Source organism: Peromyscus eremicus, chromosome 5 (genome assembly GCF_949786415.1).
Source record: "Peromyscus eremicus chromosome 5, PerEre_H2_v1, whole genome shotgun sequence".
Taxonomy (NCBI): domain Eukaryota; kingdom Metazoa; phylum Chordata; class Mammalia; order Rodentia; family Cricetidae; genus Peromyscus; species Peromyscus eremicus.
Genome location: NC_081420.1, coordinates 5,344,570 through 5,357,766, shown reverse-complemented (window position 1 = coordinate 5,357,766; position 13,197 = coordinate 5,344,570). Strand labels below are relative to the sequence as shown.

General features: G+C 44.0%; 1 protein-coding gene across 1 annotated transcript in view; it reads right to left on the bottom strand.

Annotated features, from left to right (window-relative positions):
* Positions 1-3,359: 3,359 nt before the first annotated feature.
* Positions 3,360-13,197, bottom strand: part of Slc28a3 (solute carrier family 28 member 3) — a 56,270-nt gene continuing 46,432 nt past the window's right edge. The window contains exons 15-18 of the mRNA XM_059262793.1: positions 8,835-8,916; positions 8,179-8,277; positions 7,844-7,955; positions 3,360-5,547 (exon numbers count right to left, since the gene is read on the bottom strand). Coding sequence (XP_059118776.1) covers positions 5,421-5,547; positions 7,844-7,955; positions 8,179-8,277; positions 8,835-8,916 — 420 coding nt within the window. The 3' untranslated portion in view covers positions 3,360-5,420. The remainder of the gene's footprint in view (positions 5,548-7,843; positions 7,956-8,178; positions 8,278-8,834; positions 8,917-13,197) is intronic.

Genomic DNA, 13,197 nt, shown 5'->3' with positions numbered 1-13,197 from the left:
CACTGAGGCCTTAGACACATGAGCACACAGAATGGTTAGCAGGTGGGTAGAGGACACACTGTGTGTTTGGGACACACTGTGAGAACAAGCAACTGCTGCTTCTGTGCCTGTGGAAGTGAGAGGAACTCAAATGGCACCAAGCATCTCCATTAGAGGTTTCTCGAGGAGGTGGCAGCACCGAGCCAGCCCAGGGTCCTTGTGACACTGCCCGGACGGGACAGGTTCAGGGTGCCAACCAGCTGATATTCCTGTTGTTAATCTAGCCAGTGCCTCAGAATACCCGCACCCCCACCTCAGTTAGATGGAGGACATTCAGAAGAAGAAGCCAGTGTGAGAACTAAGCAAACATGTTGCGGGAGAGGGGGAGGGGAGAATAACATCTTATCAAGGCAGGTGAGAATCAGGACCACATATTTCTCCAGAAAATCACCTGGCACCCTGTATTAACACCAGAAGTTCAGACACACTTTACCAGAAAGACCTGGCACCTTGCTTTGCCTAGTGGGGCCGCCACTAATGCTTAAACTATGGAGAAACTAACTATGCTTTAATGTAAATTTAAAAACCATTAATTTCGATTATCTGGAAACTAAGCATGTTTAGGAGAACTTGAGTATGTGAGTTTACTTTTTAGCTTTAAATTTAATGCAATCTAAATACAGATAAAGCATTTCTAGTAAAATTTTAGTACCTTGCTTGAGATGTGCACACTGGATCTTAAAGACTTTGTTCAATAAGGGAATATAAAACATCTCCTTGAAATACTTTTAAATTAATCTTACTCCTTACTGTTTTTCTTTGTTTATTTGTTTGTTTCTTTCTTTTTTAAAACATGATGGCTACTTGGGAATCTTAAATTACATATTATTTGATTGTATCCCACTCCTTTTAGGGAGAGTCTTATTGTAGTTTAGGCTGGTCTAGAACTGTGTAGCTCAGACTGGTCTTGAAATTGGGGCAATTCTCATGCCTCAATGCCCAAGTACTGGGAATATAGTCACAAACCCCCACACCCAGACGGTATTGTTTTCTATGAGACAGCACTGTTGTAAGAATAGGAAGGCACTGGTTTGTAAAGAACATGTATACATACTATTTGAAGTAGCAAACCAGAATTGTGGTACTGGGGATGACCAGCATGGGGATAGACAGAAATGGATATGATTTTAATAAAGAATATACACTGTAGTCAGAAACAGAGGGCAAACACTCACATGTGTAAACTTGCCAAAGAACAAATTTAATTTCTTAAAGTGTGGCTTGATCATATCATATCTCAGCTTGGAAGGGGAAGGCGGGTATCACAGCCCACCTTAGCTGCCTCAAGCATCAAATCCCACCCTTAGCCATGGAGCTACTGACAATTGTTAGCTGCTGGGACAGAAAGAACCAGTGTTTGATAAGAGTGTGGGCTCTATTGAGTTGGCCGTGCCCCAGTGGAAGACCACTCATTGAGGAATATTGGGACAGTACAAATTGATCTTGGTGGGTTTAAAAACAAACAAACAAACAAACAAACAAACAAACAAACCACAAAAGTTGAATGGGAAGGAAGAGGAGTGGATCTGGGAAAAGTTGGGGGGGGGGATGAATATAATCAAAACACATTGAACAAAATTCTCAACCAGTATTTTTTTAAAAAAAATGTGTCTGAAGAGCCAGGCAAAGCAGCCATACCTTTAATCCCAGCACACAGGAGGCAGAGGCTGGTAGGCCTCCATATTTGAGGACATCTTGGTCTATATAGTGACTTCCAGGCCAGGTAGGGCTGCATAGTGACAGCGGCCACTTTATCAGGTGATCTAACTTGGTTATATCTACATGGCCTGGGGACAGTGGAGCAGAGGCAATCAGAAAGAAAACAGAATGCATCTGTGCAGACCACCTGGCTCAATCGGCTGCATCTGTGCAGACCACCTGGCCCAATTGGCTGCGTCTGTGCAGACCACCTGGCCCAATCGGCTGCATCTGTGCAGACCACCTGGCCCAACCAACTTCTAAGGAAGAAAGGTTTATTTGGGCTCACTTTCAGAGGTTTCTGCCCATGATTGACTGGATTTCCAGTATTGTGTCTGTAGCAACATAGTACATTATGGTAGAGGTGGGTAGTGGAAGTGGCTGTCCCACTTTCTGGTGACTGGGAAGTAGAGAAATAGAAAAGGGAGAGATTGGGATCCCAGTGTCCCTCTCAAATGCATACTACCAGCACCTAACTTCTTTGCAGTGGGCTAGGCCTCCTAAAATGTCTCCCACCTTCCAGCAGTGTCACAGGCTGAGAAACAAACGTTCCACACATAAACCTTTGGGAAATATTCAAGATCCGAACTCTAGGGAATGTCTAACTCCATCCCCTCCTTGGTATTATATTATCCTACTTACAGAGTGCCACACACGTGTGTATCCAGATGTTAAAAAAAAAGAAAGAGCCGGGCGGTGGTGACGCACGCCTTTAATCCCAGCATTCAGGAGGCAGAGTCAGGCGGATCTCTGTGAGTTCGAGGCCAGCCTGGACTACCAAGTGAGTTCCAGGAAAGGCGCAAAGCTACACAGAGAAACCCTGTCTCGAAAAACCAAAAAAAAAAAAAAAAAAAAAAAAAAAAAGAAAAAGAAAAAAGAAAAAAAAAAAAAAGAAAAAAAAGTGGGAGGTAGCCCGCAAATACTGGCTCTTTTGTAGTCTCCGATCCCCTGCGTGCTTCTGTGTGTTGGTGTAAACAGAAAGGTGTATACTAATCAATTACCAGTGAGCTCTGTGGCTCTGCTGGCCAGAGAAGCAGGGTGGGCAGAGTGGAGAGAAAGATACTTAGTTATGTTTATACAAAACTACTATATATGTTAGGTTTTTCTATCCCAGTTTTTAACATAATCCTTGTCTTCATTACAAATGCCTATCTTGCAAACTAAAGAGGAAAGCCTGTTGACAAACATGGTAGTAACTGATTTCCCTGAAGCAAGCCAACAGGCTCAGAGAAGAGTTAAACATTCAAGGAATCATAACGACCAAAGACAACAGTTAAAAACAGCTTGGCAGACAGGCACACTAGAAGCAGCAAAGAGGTCCTTTCAGGGATTCTCAGGAATCCCTAGAAAATTCTAGAAAAAAGTCAGTGAGTTAGAAAGCATCAGAGAGAAGACAGTAGCTGCAGCAGACAAAGAACAGACAACATACGAATAATTGACACTCATGATGTGGAACCGTAGGCTGTAATTAAACCTTAAGGAGCACAAAGACATGCAAATGGATTTTCCTAAAGTCTAAAGACTGAGATTGATGTAAATAAAAAATTAGAACTATCTTGATCTATTTACTTCAGGAATAAGAAGTCATGTAACTCCTCCTTCCCCACCAAACATAAAGCAAAAACAACAAATAATTCCAACTATTTATAAGTAGATTATTTTTAAAAAATAGCTCTTGTGCATGATCAGAAGGGAAAACAATAAATCATTTAAGGTGTTGTGTCACCCTTTCCCCATGGAGTCTCTTCCTTTTGAGTCCCTGTTTGACTCGGAAGTGTCTGTGCTGCCCTGCTGACATGTCCCGAATGCTGACTCTCAGGAGGCACGTGTGGTGATGCCAGTGTCTGGATGGCACATGTGGTGATGCTGGTGTCTGGACGCTCAGGAGGCACGTATGGTGATGCTGGTGCCTGGATGGCACGTGTGGTGATGCTGGTGTCTTGCTGATTGATGGAAGAATCAATGAAAGGCATTCCCATCTCAGTCAGCATTGATTTTTCTTCATGGTTGGTCCTTACATGGCTTTTTGACTGAGGACTAATGTTTTACAGTCTTGTCATCAGGAATATAACAAAATTGCACAGTTACAGGCCTATAAATACAGTCTACCCAATGACAGAGACATGGATAACAGGCACCTTGGTAGTCTACTGTATTATTTCTTTGAAGTGTTCACCATTCTCTTCCTGTGACAGGAGAATTCATTTATTGCCACAGATATCATGTCTGTCACAGGACTTACTTTGGCTCATAGTATATAGTGGAAATTAAGAATATCACAACCTTGCAGAAGTTCTGTTGTTATTGCTTGGAGACATGGTCTTGCTAGGTACCCTATGCTGGTTTGGAACTCATAATCTTCCTGTCTCAGTTCCCAAGTGCTGGGATTACAGGAGGGTCCCACCAAATCTAGCTCCTAGCAGAAGTTCCAGGAGCTGTCATGTTGTTTGTGCATGTTCCCCTAAGGTCAGTGAGCTCCACAGGGGCTGCTGCTTTGGCCTGGATACTGGATTAAGCATAGATTAAGTCCACTTTCAGCAATGCGGAGACTCAAAGCTGATGAATGTGCTGAGAATAAGAGACTACTGGGTGCTCAGCCCCAAACCAGACGTTTCTACAAACTTCCTCAAAGCACAGGAGTAGCACACAAACCGGGGGGACAGAAGAGCCAGGGAATGGGGAAGCGTGCTGTGAAATCCTGTCTTCTGGAAACGACTTGGCTCTTCCTTCCTGAACTCACTATAGATATGGTTACTTGCACAAGATCAACATTCCATTGGGCAGCACCAGACTCAGTGGGTTACAGAACAAAGAGAGGACATGAATGTGAGATGGGGCATGTTGAAGGATGTCTGAGGAGAGGGAAGGGAGACTGGGAGTTGGGGGTAGGTGTGATCAAGATACATTATATACATGTGTAAAATTGTCAAAAAACAAATGAAAGATATTCTTAAGAAAATACAGTATTAACTTTAAAAAGATATGACCTGAGTGCTTACAAGTCTCTGAAGTTTATGAGACTTAAATCTTGAAATTGAACATTTCAAACATATGAGGAAAAGATTTGTAAGATGTTGAAGTTTGGGGGAATTATTGCAACATAGGTATACATAAGCTGATTGCTTAGAAGTCTCTAAGTTTATGGACTTATATTGGTTTTCATGTGGCCTGCATGGTTCTCTGAAGGACTCTTAAGAAGAGGGTAGCCAATGAATGGGTCATTGCAGATCAGCCCTCTTTCCCATGATTCAGATAAGTAGAGCAGAGGTGGGATTACTTGAGATGTGTTTAAATCATATCACCTTCAAATACTTAGAGCACTGTAAGAGGGTATGGCCAAGTCATAGCCCAGTTGTTGGGGGCTACCACATATATGCACACATACACATATATTTTCTCATGAAATTCTTGAAAATAGGAAGAGAACATTATTTGGACTGAAGATCACACCTCGGTTCGGGACGTCATCATAGAAGTTCTCCATGGAGAGAGGGTGGGCTAAGAAGGGAAGGGAGGGAGGAGACACTGTCACTCAGTAGGAGTCACTCCAGACTTTCTTCCTTCTTTGCCATTAGAGCTGAGTCCGTGGTGGATTCATCAACCTGTGGCAATAGCTTTCTATGCCCTCCAGAGCAGAAAATCCAGCATCTGCACAGAGAATCCCACTGGATACATGGCTGAGCTCATGGTGTATTGGGGACCCAACTGCAGTTCAGTGTTGATGGGTTCAACAACTCACAGCAGCTCTTCACAGCGTAGAGGCTGAAGTTCGCTCCTGGGATGACCTCATCTGGTCCCTTGGCAACAGTGCTGGTGGGAGCAGAACCAAACCGTTAGTTGGGCCTCAGAGGGCACAGGAGGGTGTAGACAGGGATGCATTGATTTCCTTGTTCCCAGGCAGAGACCCCTCAGAAATTGCATAAATACAAAGCTTATCTAAAAATGTAGGTTGGCCTTTGTCCACTCTATTGTTTTGGTTCTCAATATTCTGGGTGGCCTTGAGGACTCCCCCTATTTATCTCAGAATAGCAGTGACCAGATAGGATCAATTCTTATTAAAACAAAACAAAACAAAGCAAAACACTTGAACAGGGGTTGGAGAGACGAGTAAGAAGTTAAGAGCCCTGGCTGTTCTGGAGGACCCAGGTTCAATTCCCAGCACCCACATGGCAGCTCACAACTGTAACTCTCAGTCCTGAGGGAATCTGATGCCCTCTTCTGGCCTCCATGGGCACTGCATTCACTCAGTGCAAAGACATACAAGCATATACACTCATACACATAAAACCAAAATCTCCAAAAAAAAAAAAAAAACCTGTACATGTGCGGGCACTGATCTTGCAAATCAAAACTGTAGAGGGTGGAGATGCATGGCAAGAGTCAATGGTATCCTAGTCTCTCATCCGCCTTTGCCCTTCACCATGCTGCCAGGATCGCTGGGATTCTTTTGAAAATGAGGCAGTAAAAGGAGGAAAAATGGTAGGTAGCTAGTTAGAAAATAGCAGTCTTGAAGTCATTGATGCTTGATTCTATCCCACGAAATCAGCCTCTGCCCCTACTTCCTATGTCCCTGTTAATTTTGCAGGTGAAAATTAGTGGCAGACAAAGGAAGGGTCCAGTTCACAACTGGACCACCTTAAATTTAAATTCTATATGAAATTCTAGACAGAAGGTCTGCAGGCTGAGGTAGCAGGGTTCTGTTGCTATCTGCCAAAGAAAGGCAATTCCTGGAGAAACATGGCTGTGTTTACATATTTCTTTCTTTAGTTCTTCTTATCTGCTCTGTCACACATTCTCTGTGGGTCCAAGAGTGGGATCTGGTCTTATCTCTGTCCCTGGGTGGAGACAGGACATTTTAAACTGCTTAGGACATCCTGACATCTCTAGTTAGAAGGTTTCTGTAAGGAACAAAGCTTTGCCCTCCCCTTTAAGAACTAACCTAAACAGACCTGCCAATCACCCGGACAGGAAAACACTCCTCAGGAAAGGATTTTAAAATTGCATAAATACAAAGCTTATCTAAAAATGTAGGTTGGAAGTTGTCCACTCTCATCCCTTGAGGCTGCTCCTCTTTACTCTGGAATAAATATTACACTCTGTGTGTCTCATCCAAATTCTTTCAACTGAGATCTCTAGGGCTGTGGACCTGAGGTGAGGCCAGAGTGAGATCCTAGCAGCAATAATTGAGGACACTGGCTTTGTGGACAAGCCTGAAGTTCTTGTCTTGATAATGCCGAGGCTAGTGTTGCTTGAATAGACACAGCCTCAGCAAGACTTCATTGTGTCAAATGCAAAGGGAAAGTTGATTGAGCCTAACTTACATGGTGACTGCAAAGTTTAAGCGAGTTTGTTCACACAAAGTGTATAATGCTATACACTTGTGAGCAGCCTAGGGAAGTGTTTTAGTTGCTAGTTTTCTAGTCTTATCTGAAAAGGAAAGGCACAGGGTTGTCAGAAATACCGTGAGTTTTCTTACATGACAGTTGAAATAACAGTTAAGGAAGCCATGAAAGCAAATGGGTGTGGTCTTTATGCTGGGACTGTAGTATGGCTGTTTGCTCCTAAGATAACATGATCACACTATCTGCCTTTCTGCCCACTGTCATGGAGCAGAGATAAACTTGGCCAGTAGTCATGGCAACCAAGTAAGTGCAGTAATACCATGATAGCTAGGTCTATGGTAATACTAAGAGATCAATTAGCATTCCCTATAAGAAGATGGGGGAGGAAGGTCAAGAAGTTTTTACCTGGGATCTCATCTACCACTTCCCACCTCTCAACCGCATGCAGTTTTGGGAGGTGCTAGAATATGCATCACATGGAAGGTTAACTGAAGGTGGGACCCTATGACACAGTAAGTCATCACCCTTACTGGCATGAGACTTTTCATTGATACTACCATTTTGGGGCTACCCACACTTCTGGAAGGAAGCCTACTAATCTCACTGGTTCACCGAGCAGGCAGGGCTTTGAGGAACTGTACACTTTGTCTATTGTCTGTGCCCTACCTGGAGTGAATAGATACTTGCCCACATCTCCCCCAGGAAAAGACACACAACAGTTGGATTTATTATTACTAAGAGATCACAGCATAATAAAAAAGTACCTGTTCAACAGATTTTGGCAACAAGACACCACTTCCGTTGTGTTGCTGAGTAAATTGGTGTTCTCTAGAATGCGATGGCAGTTGACATCTACGGGGGTGCTAGAGAGTATGCCTGGAAAGGAACAGAGTGCCATTTATTGTCATAATTTACAGAACGCGCCTTCTGTTCTCAGCGTCTCCACTCCATCCCACGCATTTCACTTTACAGTGTGCTTAGCCCTGCTCTGGTTCTCAGCTTTCTGAGGCAGCATATGCTGCACATGCAGCCTGGAAGCCTGCCTCCCTGAAAGATGCTATCCTGTGGGCACCCAGGGCATGGAGGATGAATGTCATACCCGCGATACAGGCTGTCATGAAGCAGGCAATGGTCCCTGCAATCAGGGCTCTCATTGCTCCAGAGGCAATGTCACGCTTTCTGGATGGAGCTATGGATGCTGGAAGAGAAAGAGGCATTTGAGATTAGGTCGATTAGAAACCCAGATTTATAGCTTCTGATAACTCTTTTGTGACTGGACTCTCAGGTCAATTGAAAAGAAACAAGTCATAAAATTATCCAAAGGGCCCAAAGAGCACTGAGAACACAGCAATGTCAATGGGTTACCAGGAATAATCAATCAGCAAGATGATGGATGTCTAGTTAGCTGTCGCCATCTATGTCTACATCCATGGCAGACATCAGTAACAAATGAGAGCATCTTCTATAGCAAACTTCCATGGGCCCCAGAATTCCCCTTCAGATAGCTGTTATAAATCTATGAGCATTGGTAACCAAGAGACTGATGATATTGGCTTGAGAGAAGTATCTATGTGTTGGAACATATTTATCTTGAATACTAGAGTGTGCATAAGAAAACTGTAGTCCAGAGCAAGGATAAAACATAGACCCTAGAAGACTTTACTGTTGAAGAGCCATTTTCCCTGACACAACATTATAGAGCAGGATGGACTCATAAAGTCACAACTGTTGTTGAAGAATATTCTTTTCACTTACTTAGTCCGCCGATCACTATTCCTAGGGAACCAAAATTGGCAAAACCACAGAGGGCATAAGTTGCAATGGTTTCCGAACGAATCTGTAAGCAAGCATAAACACTGATGTGCACATGATCTGACACACCTTTAGAAATCTGACACCCCAACTGGGCTTCATTGGCTACAAAATTAATGTTGATAAATAAGTACACACTGTAGACTATCTAATAACCATTGATGGTTTCTTTGTGCTCTTGAATTTTGAGGGAGAGTGGAAAGAAGGTGTAGATTCAAGGAACACTGACAACAGACTGAGAATTAGTGGATTTGACATCTAGAAATGCTACTTCCTGTTTATTAATAACTTCTAATATTCCATATGACTTGGTCACCAAGTTATAACAGACACAGTACTAGTTGGTGGAGATAAGAAGTTGGTCTCAGAAAATATTTACACTATATTTATCTGACAAAAGACTTACTTGGAATATGTAAAGAGCTGCTATAATTAAAAAAGAAGACTATTGTCCAAGTTTTGGATACATTGCTACAAAAGATATGTAAATGGGTAATAAGCATATGGAACGATGCTCAGTGTTAGTCACCAGGGACGCCAACCACTGTATGGAGAGCCAAAATAAATCCTTCTTTAAGTTGATTTATTTTAGGTATTTTGTCAGTTACTGAAAGAGCTAAAATTAAAAAACAGAGACTGCCTATACTAAGTATGTCAGGATGTAAAGCATCTGGGATGCTTATGCATTGCCTTTAGGAATGTTATACAATGTGCTCTCCTGGTAAACCAGTGGAGTCTCACTGAGGTCACACATGCTGCACAAAAGTCATTATTATGGTAGATCTCGAAGCTTGTGTTAAAGGCCTGGTCCTCAGCGTAGCAGTGTTTAGAAGTGGGGTCTTCGGGAGATATTTGGCTTCATGAGTTGGATTGCTCCCTTTATGGATTCATAGCTCGATGGGTTTGGAGGAAGGGGTTTGTTGTAATACTGAACCTTTTCTTTAGATTCCTGACCTACACCATGAACATGCCTTACCATTACCAGCAACCATAATGAAACCTTTAAACAGCGGTTCTGAGTAAACCTTTTGATTTATCTCAGGTATTTTGTCACAATAATGAAAAGTGATTAATACAGTCATCTACAGTGGAAAAAAAAAAGTCATTAGTTGCCAATAGACCTATGGGGTGGTGGTGGTGTTGTCTTTTAATGGCCATAAGGGAAATTAATTAATTATATCAGTAAACAGGAACTCTTGAGCTGTAACAGGAGCTTCCTTACAGTCTAGCCTGCCTTTGTTCTTCAGCTCAGACAATCCCAGGAGAATGTTAGGGTGTCCATTTGGAAATGCAAGAGTGGGTAGCCTTTCCTGGGGCAGTGGGAAGACCAAAGTGAATTAGCGAAAGGGGGCGTGTGGGGCTGGCTCTGTTCCTATGCAAGGCTGCAAGGTCTGTGACTGTCTCTCAGGTTGGAGGGTCCAGCACAGAAGTTTCTGCCGATTGGTGAGTCACTGCTTCTGCAGAGCACACTGTTTCTCCAGAGCACACTGCTTCTTCAGAGCACACTACTTCTGCAGAGCACACTGCTTCTGCAGAGCACACTGTTTCTCCAGAGCACACTGCTTCTCCAGAGCACACTGCTTCTCTGGAGCACACTACTTCTGCAGAGCACACTGCTTCTCCACAGCACACTGCTTCTCCAGAGCACACTGCTTCTGCAGAGCACACTGCTTCTCTGGAGCACACTACTTCTGCAGAGCACACTGCTTCTCCAGAGCACACTGTTTCTCCAGAGCACACTGTTTCTGCAGAGCACACTGCTTCTTCAGAGCACACTACTTCTGCAGAGCACACTGCTTCTTCAGAGCACACTACTTCTGCAGAGCACACTGCTTCTGCAGAGCACACTGCTTCTCCGGAGCACACTGCTTCTCTAGAGCACACTGCTTCTCCGGAGCACACCTCTTCTCCAGAGCACACGGCTTCTCTGGAGCATACTGCTTCTGCAGAGCACACTGCTTCTCTGGAGCACACTGGTTCTCTAGAGTACACTGCTTCTCTCGAGCATACTACTTCTCAGGAGCACACTACTTCTCAGGAGCACACTGCTTCTCTGGAGCACACTGCTTCTGCAGAGCACACTGTTTCTCCAGAGCACACTGCTTCTCCGGAGCACACTACTTCTGCAGAGCACACTGCTTCTTTGGAGCACACTGCTTCTGTAGAGCACACTGCTTCTCTGGAGAACACTGCTTTTGTAGACCACATCCAACCTGGCAAAGGCACTGTTGAGGTCAAACTGAGGACTTCCTGGAGCCATTGAACATTATATAAAACAGTGGGGTTCCAGACTGACCCTTGTTCTGAGAGATTCCATTTCACAAACAGCATTTGACTCTATATTGAGTGTGAACACAGGATGATTATACTTGGTGGACACTGAAAACAGCTCCACCTGCCTGGCACCATCAATGAGGCCCAGACTAAGTCACTTATCCTAAAAGGAAAAAGAGTGTTACCTATATGCTTATCAGAGTAAGTATGGCATATGCACATATCAGCATCACACCAAGAACCAGGCCTGAGAGGTCCCTGGACAAAGATTGAGGAAAATATGCAGCACCTTGACCCAGACCCCATAGGAGACATCTAACACTTTAGTGCTCATTGCTGGCAGAGGTGTGTGCAGACGTGGCTGTGTATAGTTTTATCAGAAGTAGAAAAGGAGGCTGGGATGATGCCACTTTCTTTTGCCCCCAAACTCAAATGATTGTGCAGTGGAACGAGATGGGCTGTACTAAGAAGATAATGGTCTCCCGTGTGTGAGCCAAGATGCTCAGAAATTTGGAGTAACTGCTTTTCCCAGTGTGACTCAATAATAGCAGAACTGTTTTCACATGGACCCTGTGTGCCTGCCTTCAGCTGGACTCACTCCCAAATGGAATCATCTCTACAATTGGGGCCCCGCCTTCCCAATAGGCTTTTCAGAGAACCAATTAGTTTTGCCAGAACTGGCAGCTTGCTCATTAACAAAAGCACTTTCTCCTGGCAATGGGTAAGTAGAAAAAAACATGTCAGTTAATTTAGCCTATTGTTTACTCTGGGCAGGGAAACAAATGCTTTAGATGGCATCCAGACAATGAGGATAGCTGTCCGTGTCCCACTGTCAGGTTACCTGAAAAATGAACAGTGGGGACAGAAGACCCACGACCCCCAATGCTATCAGATTGGTGGGGCAGTGCCCCTGCCAAAGTCATTGACATGAGGATGCCTGGGGCAGTCACTCCACTTATATACTCCATGTTTGGTTTTGGGGAGTTCAGGGAGGAAGTGGTGGTCTCTGGGTGAGTATCTAAATACTGGGCAATAAGCTTTAATGCTGGGGACATTAACTCCAAATGTGTTGTTTCAGAGAGAGACAGAGATGGTTAGAAATGCCCATTTCTCTTACTTCTTTATGTGATGATTCTGATCTTTGGAGGGAAATAAATTGGTCATTCAGCTGCAAATACTTCTTCATCCTAGTTAAGTTCCACACTCCATCAAAGCCTAAGACATGACTGCCTCTTTGCATGATGATGGGGTGACTGACCCCAGGTTTCCATTACAGACGGAAGCATTTTATCTCCCCTCCTCCCTGTCACAGTGGCAATTGTGCCTCATTATCTTTCGAGGGTGATAAGGTGCAGAGGGACATGTAGTCAGTTTCTCAGAACCCGTGATGCTAGAAGAGGCCTTCATGATCAACTATCAGCTCCAAGAAGGTAAGACCTGCTGTACTGAGTATCTTCCACAGGCCTCTGTGCTGAAGGTGGGAGTTGACAGAACCTTCAGGAGGTGTGAGGACAAATCTACTTGACACACCCTTCCTTGCGAAGAGGGACCCTCAACTGAAGAATTGCCTATATCAGTTGGCCTGTGGCATGTTTGTGGGGTATTTTCTTCATTGCTAATTGATGTAGGAAGGCTCAGCCCACTGTGGGCCGTACCATTTCTAGGCAGGTGGACTGTGTAAAAAGGTGCTGAATGTGAGCCCGAAAGCAGCCAGTAAATAGTGTTCCTCCATGGTCTCTGCCTCCAGGTTCCTTCCCTTGGCTTCTCTCAGTCATGAACTTTCCTGAATATGTAAGCTGAACGAAACCTCCTCTTTCCCAAGTTGCTTTTGGTCATGGTATTTATCACAGCAACAGAAAAGCAATCTAGGACAGGAAATCAGGTCCAGGAAAGGAAGGTCCCGGACCATGCCCTTGAAGGGGATATTGGGACTCTGTCCTCTCCTCTTCCTCTCTCTTTACCCACCAGTTTCTTTGTGGTGAACAGTCCTTCCCTGCTGTATGCTCCCACCTCGGTGAACTGCTTTGTACAG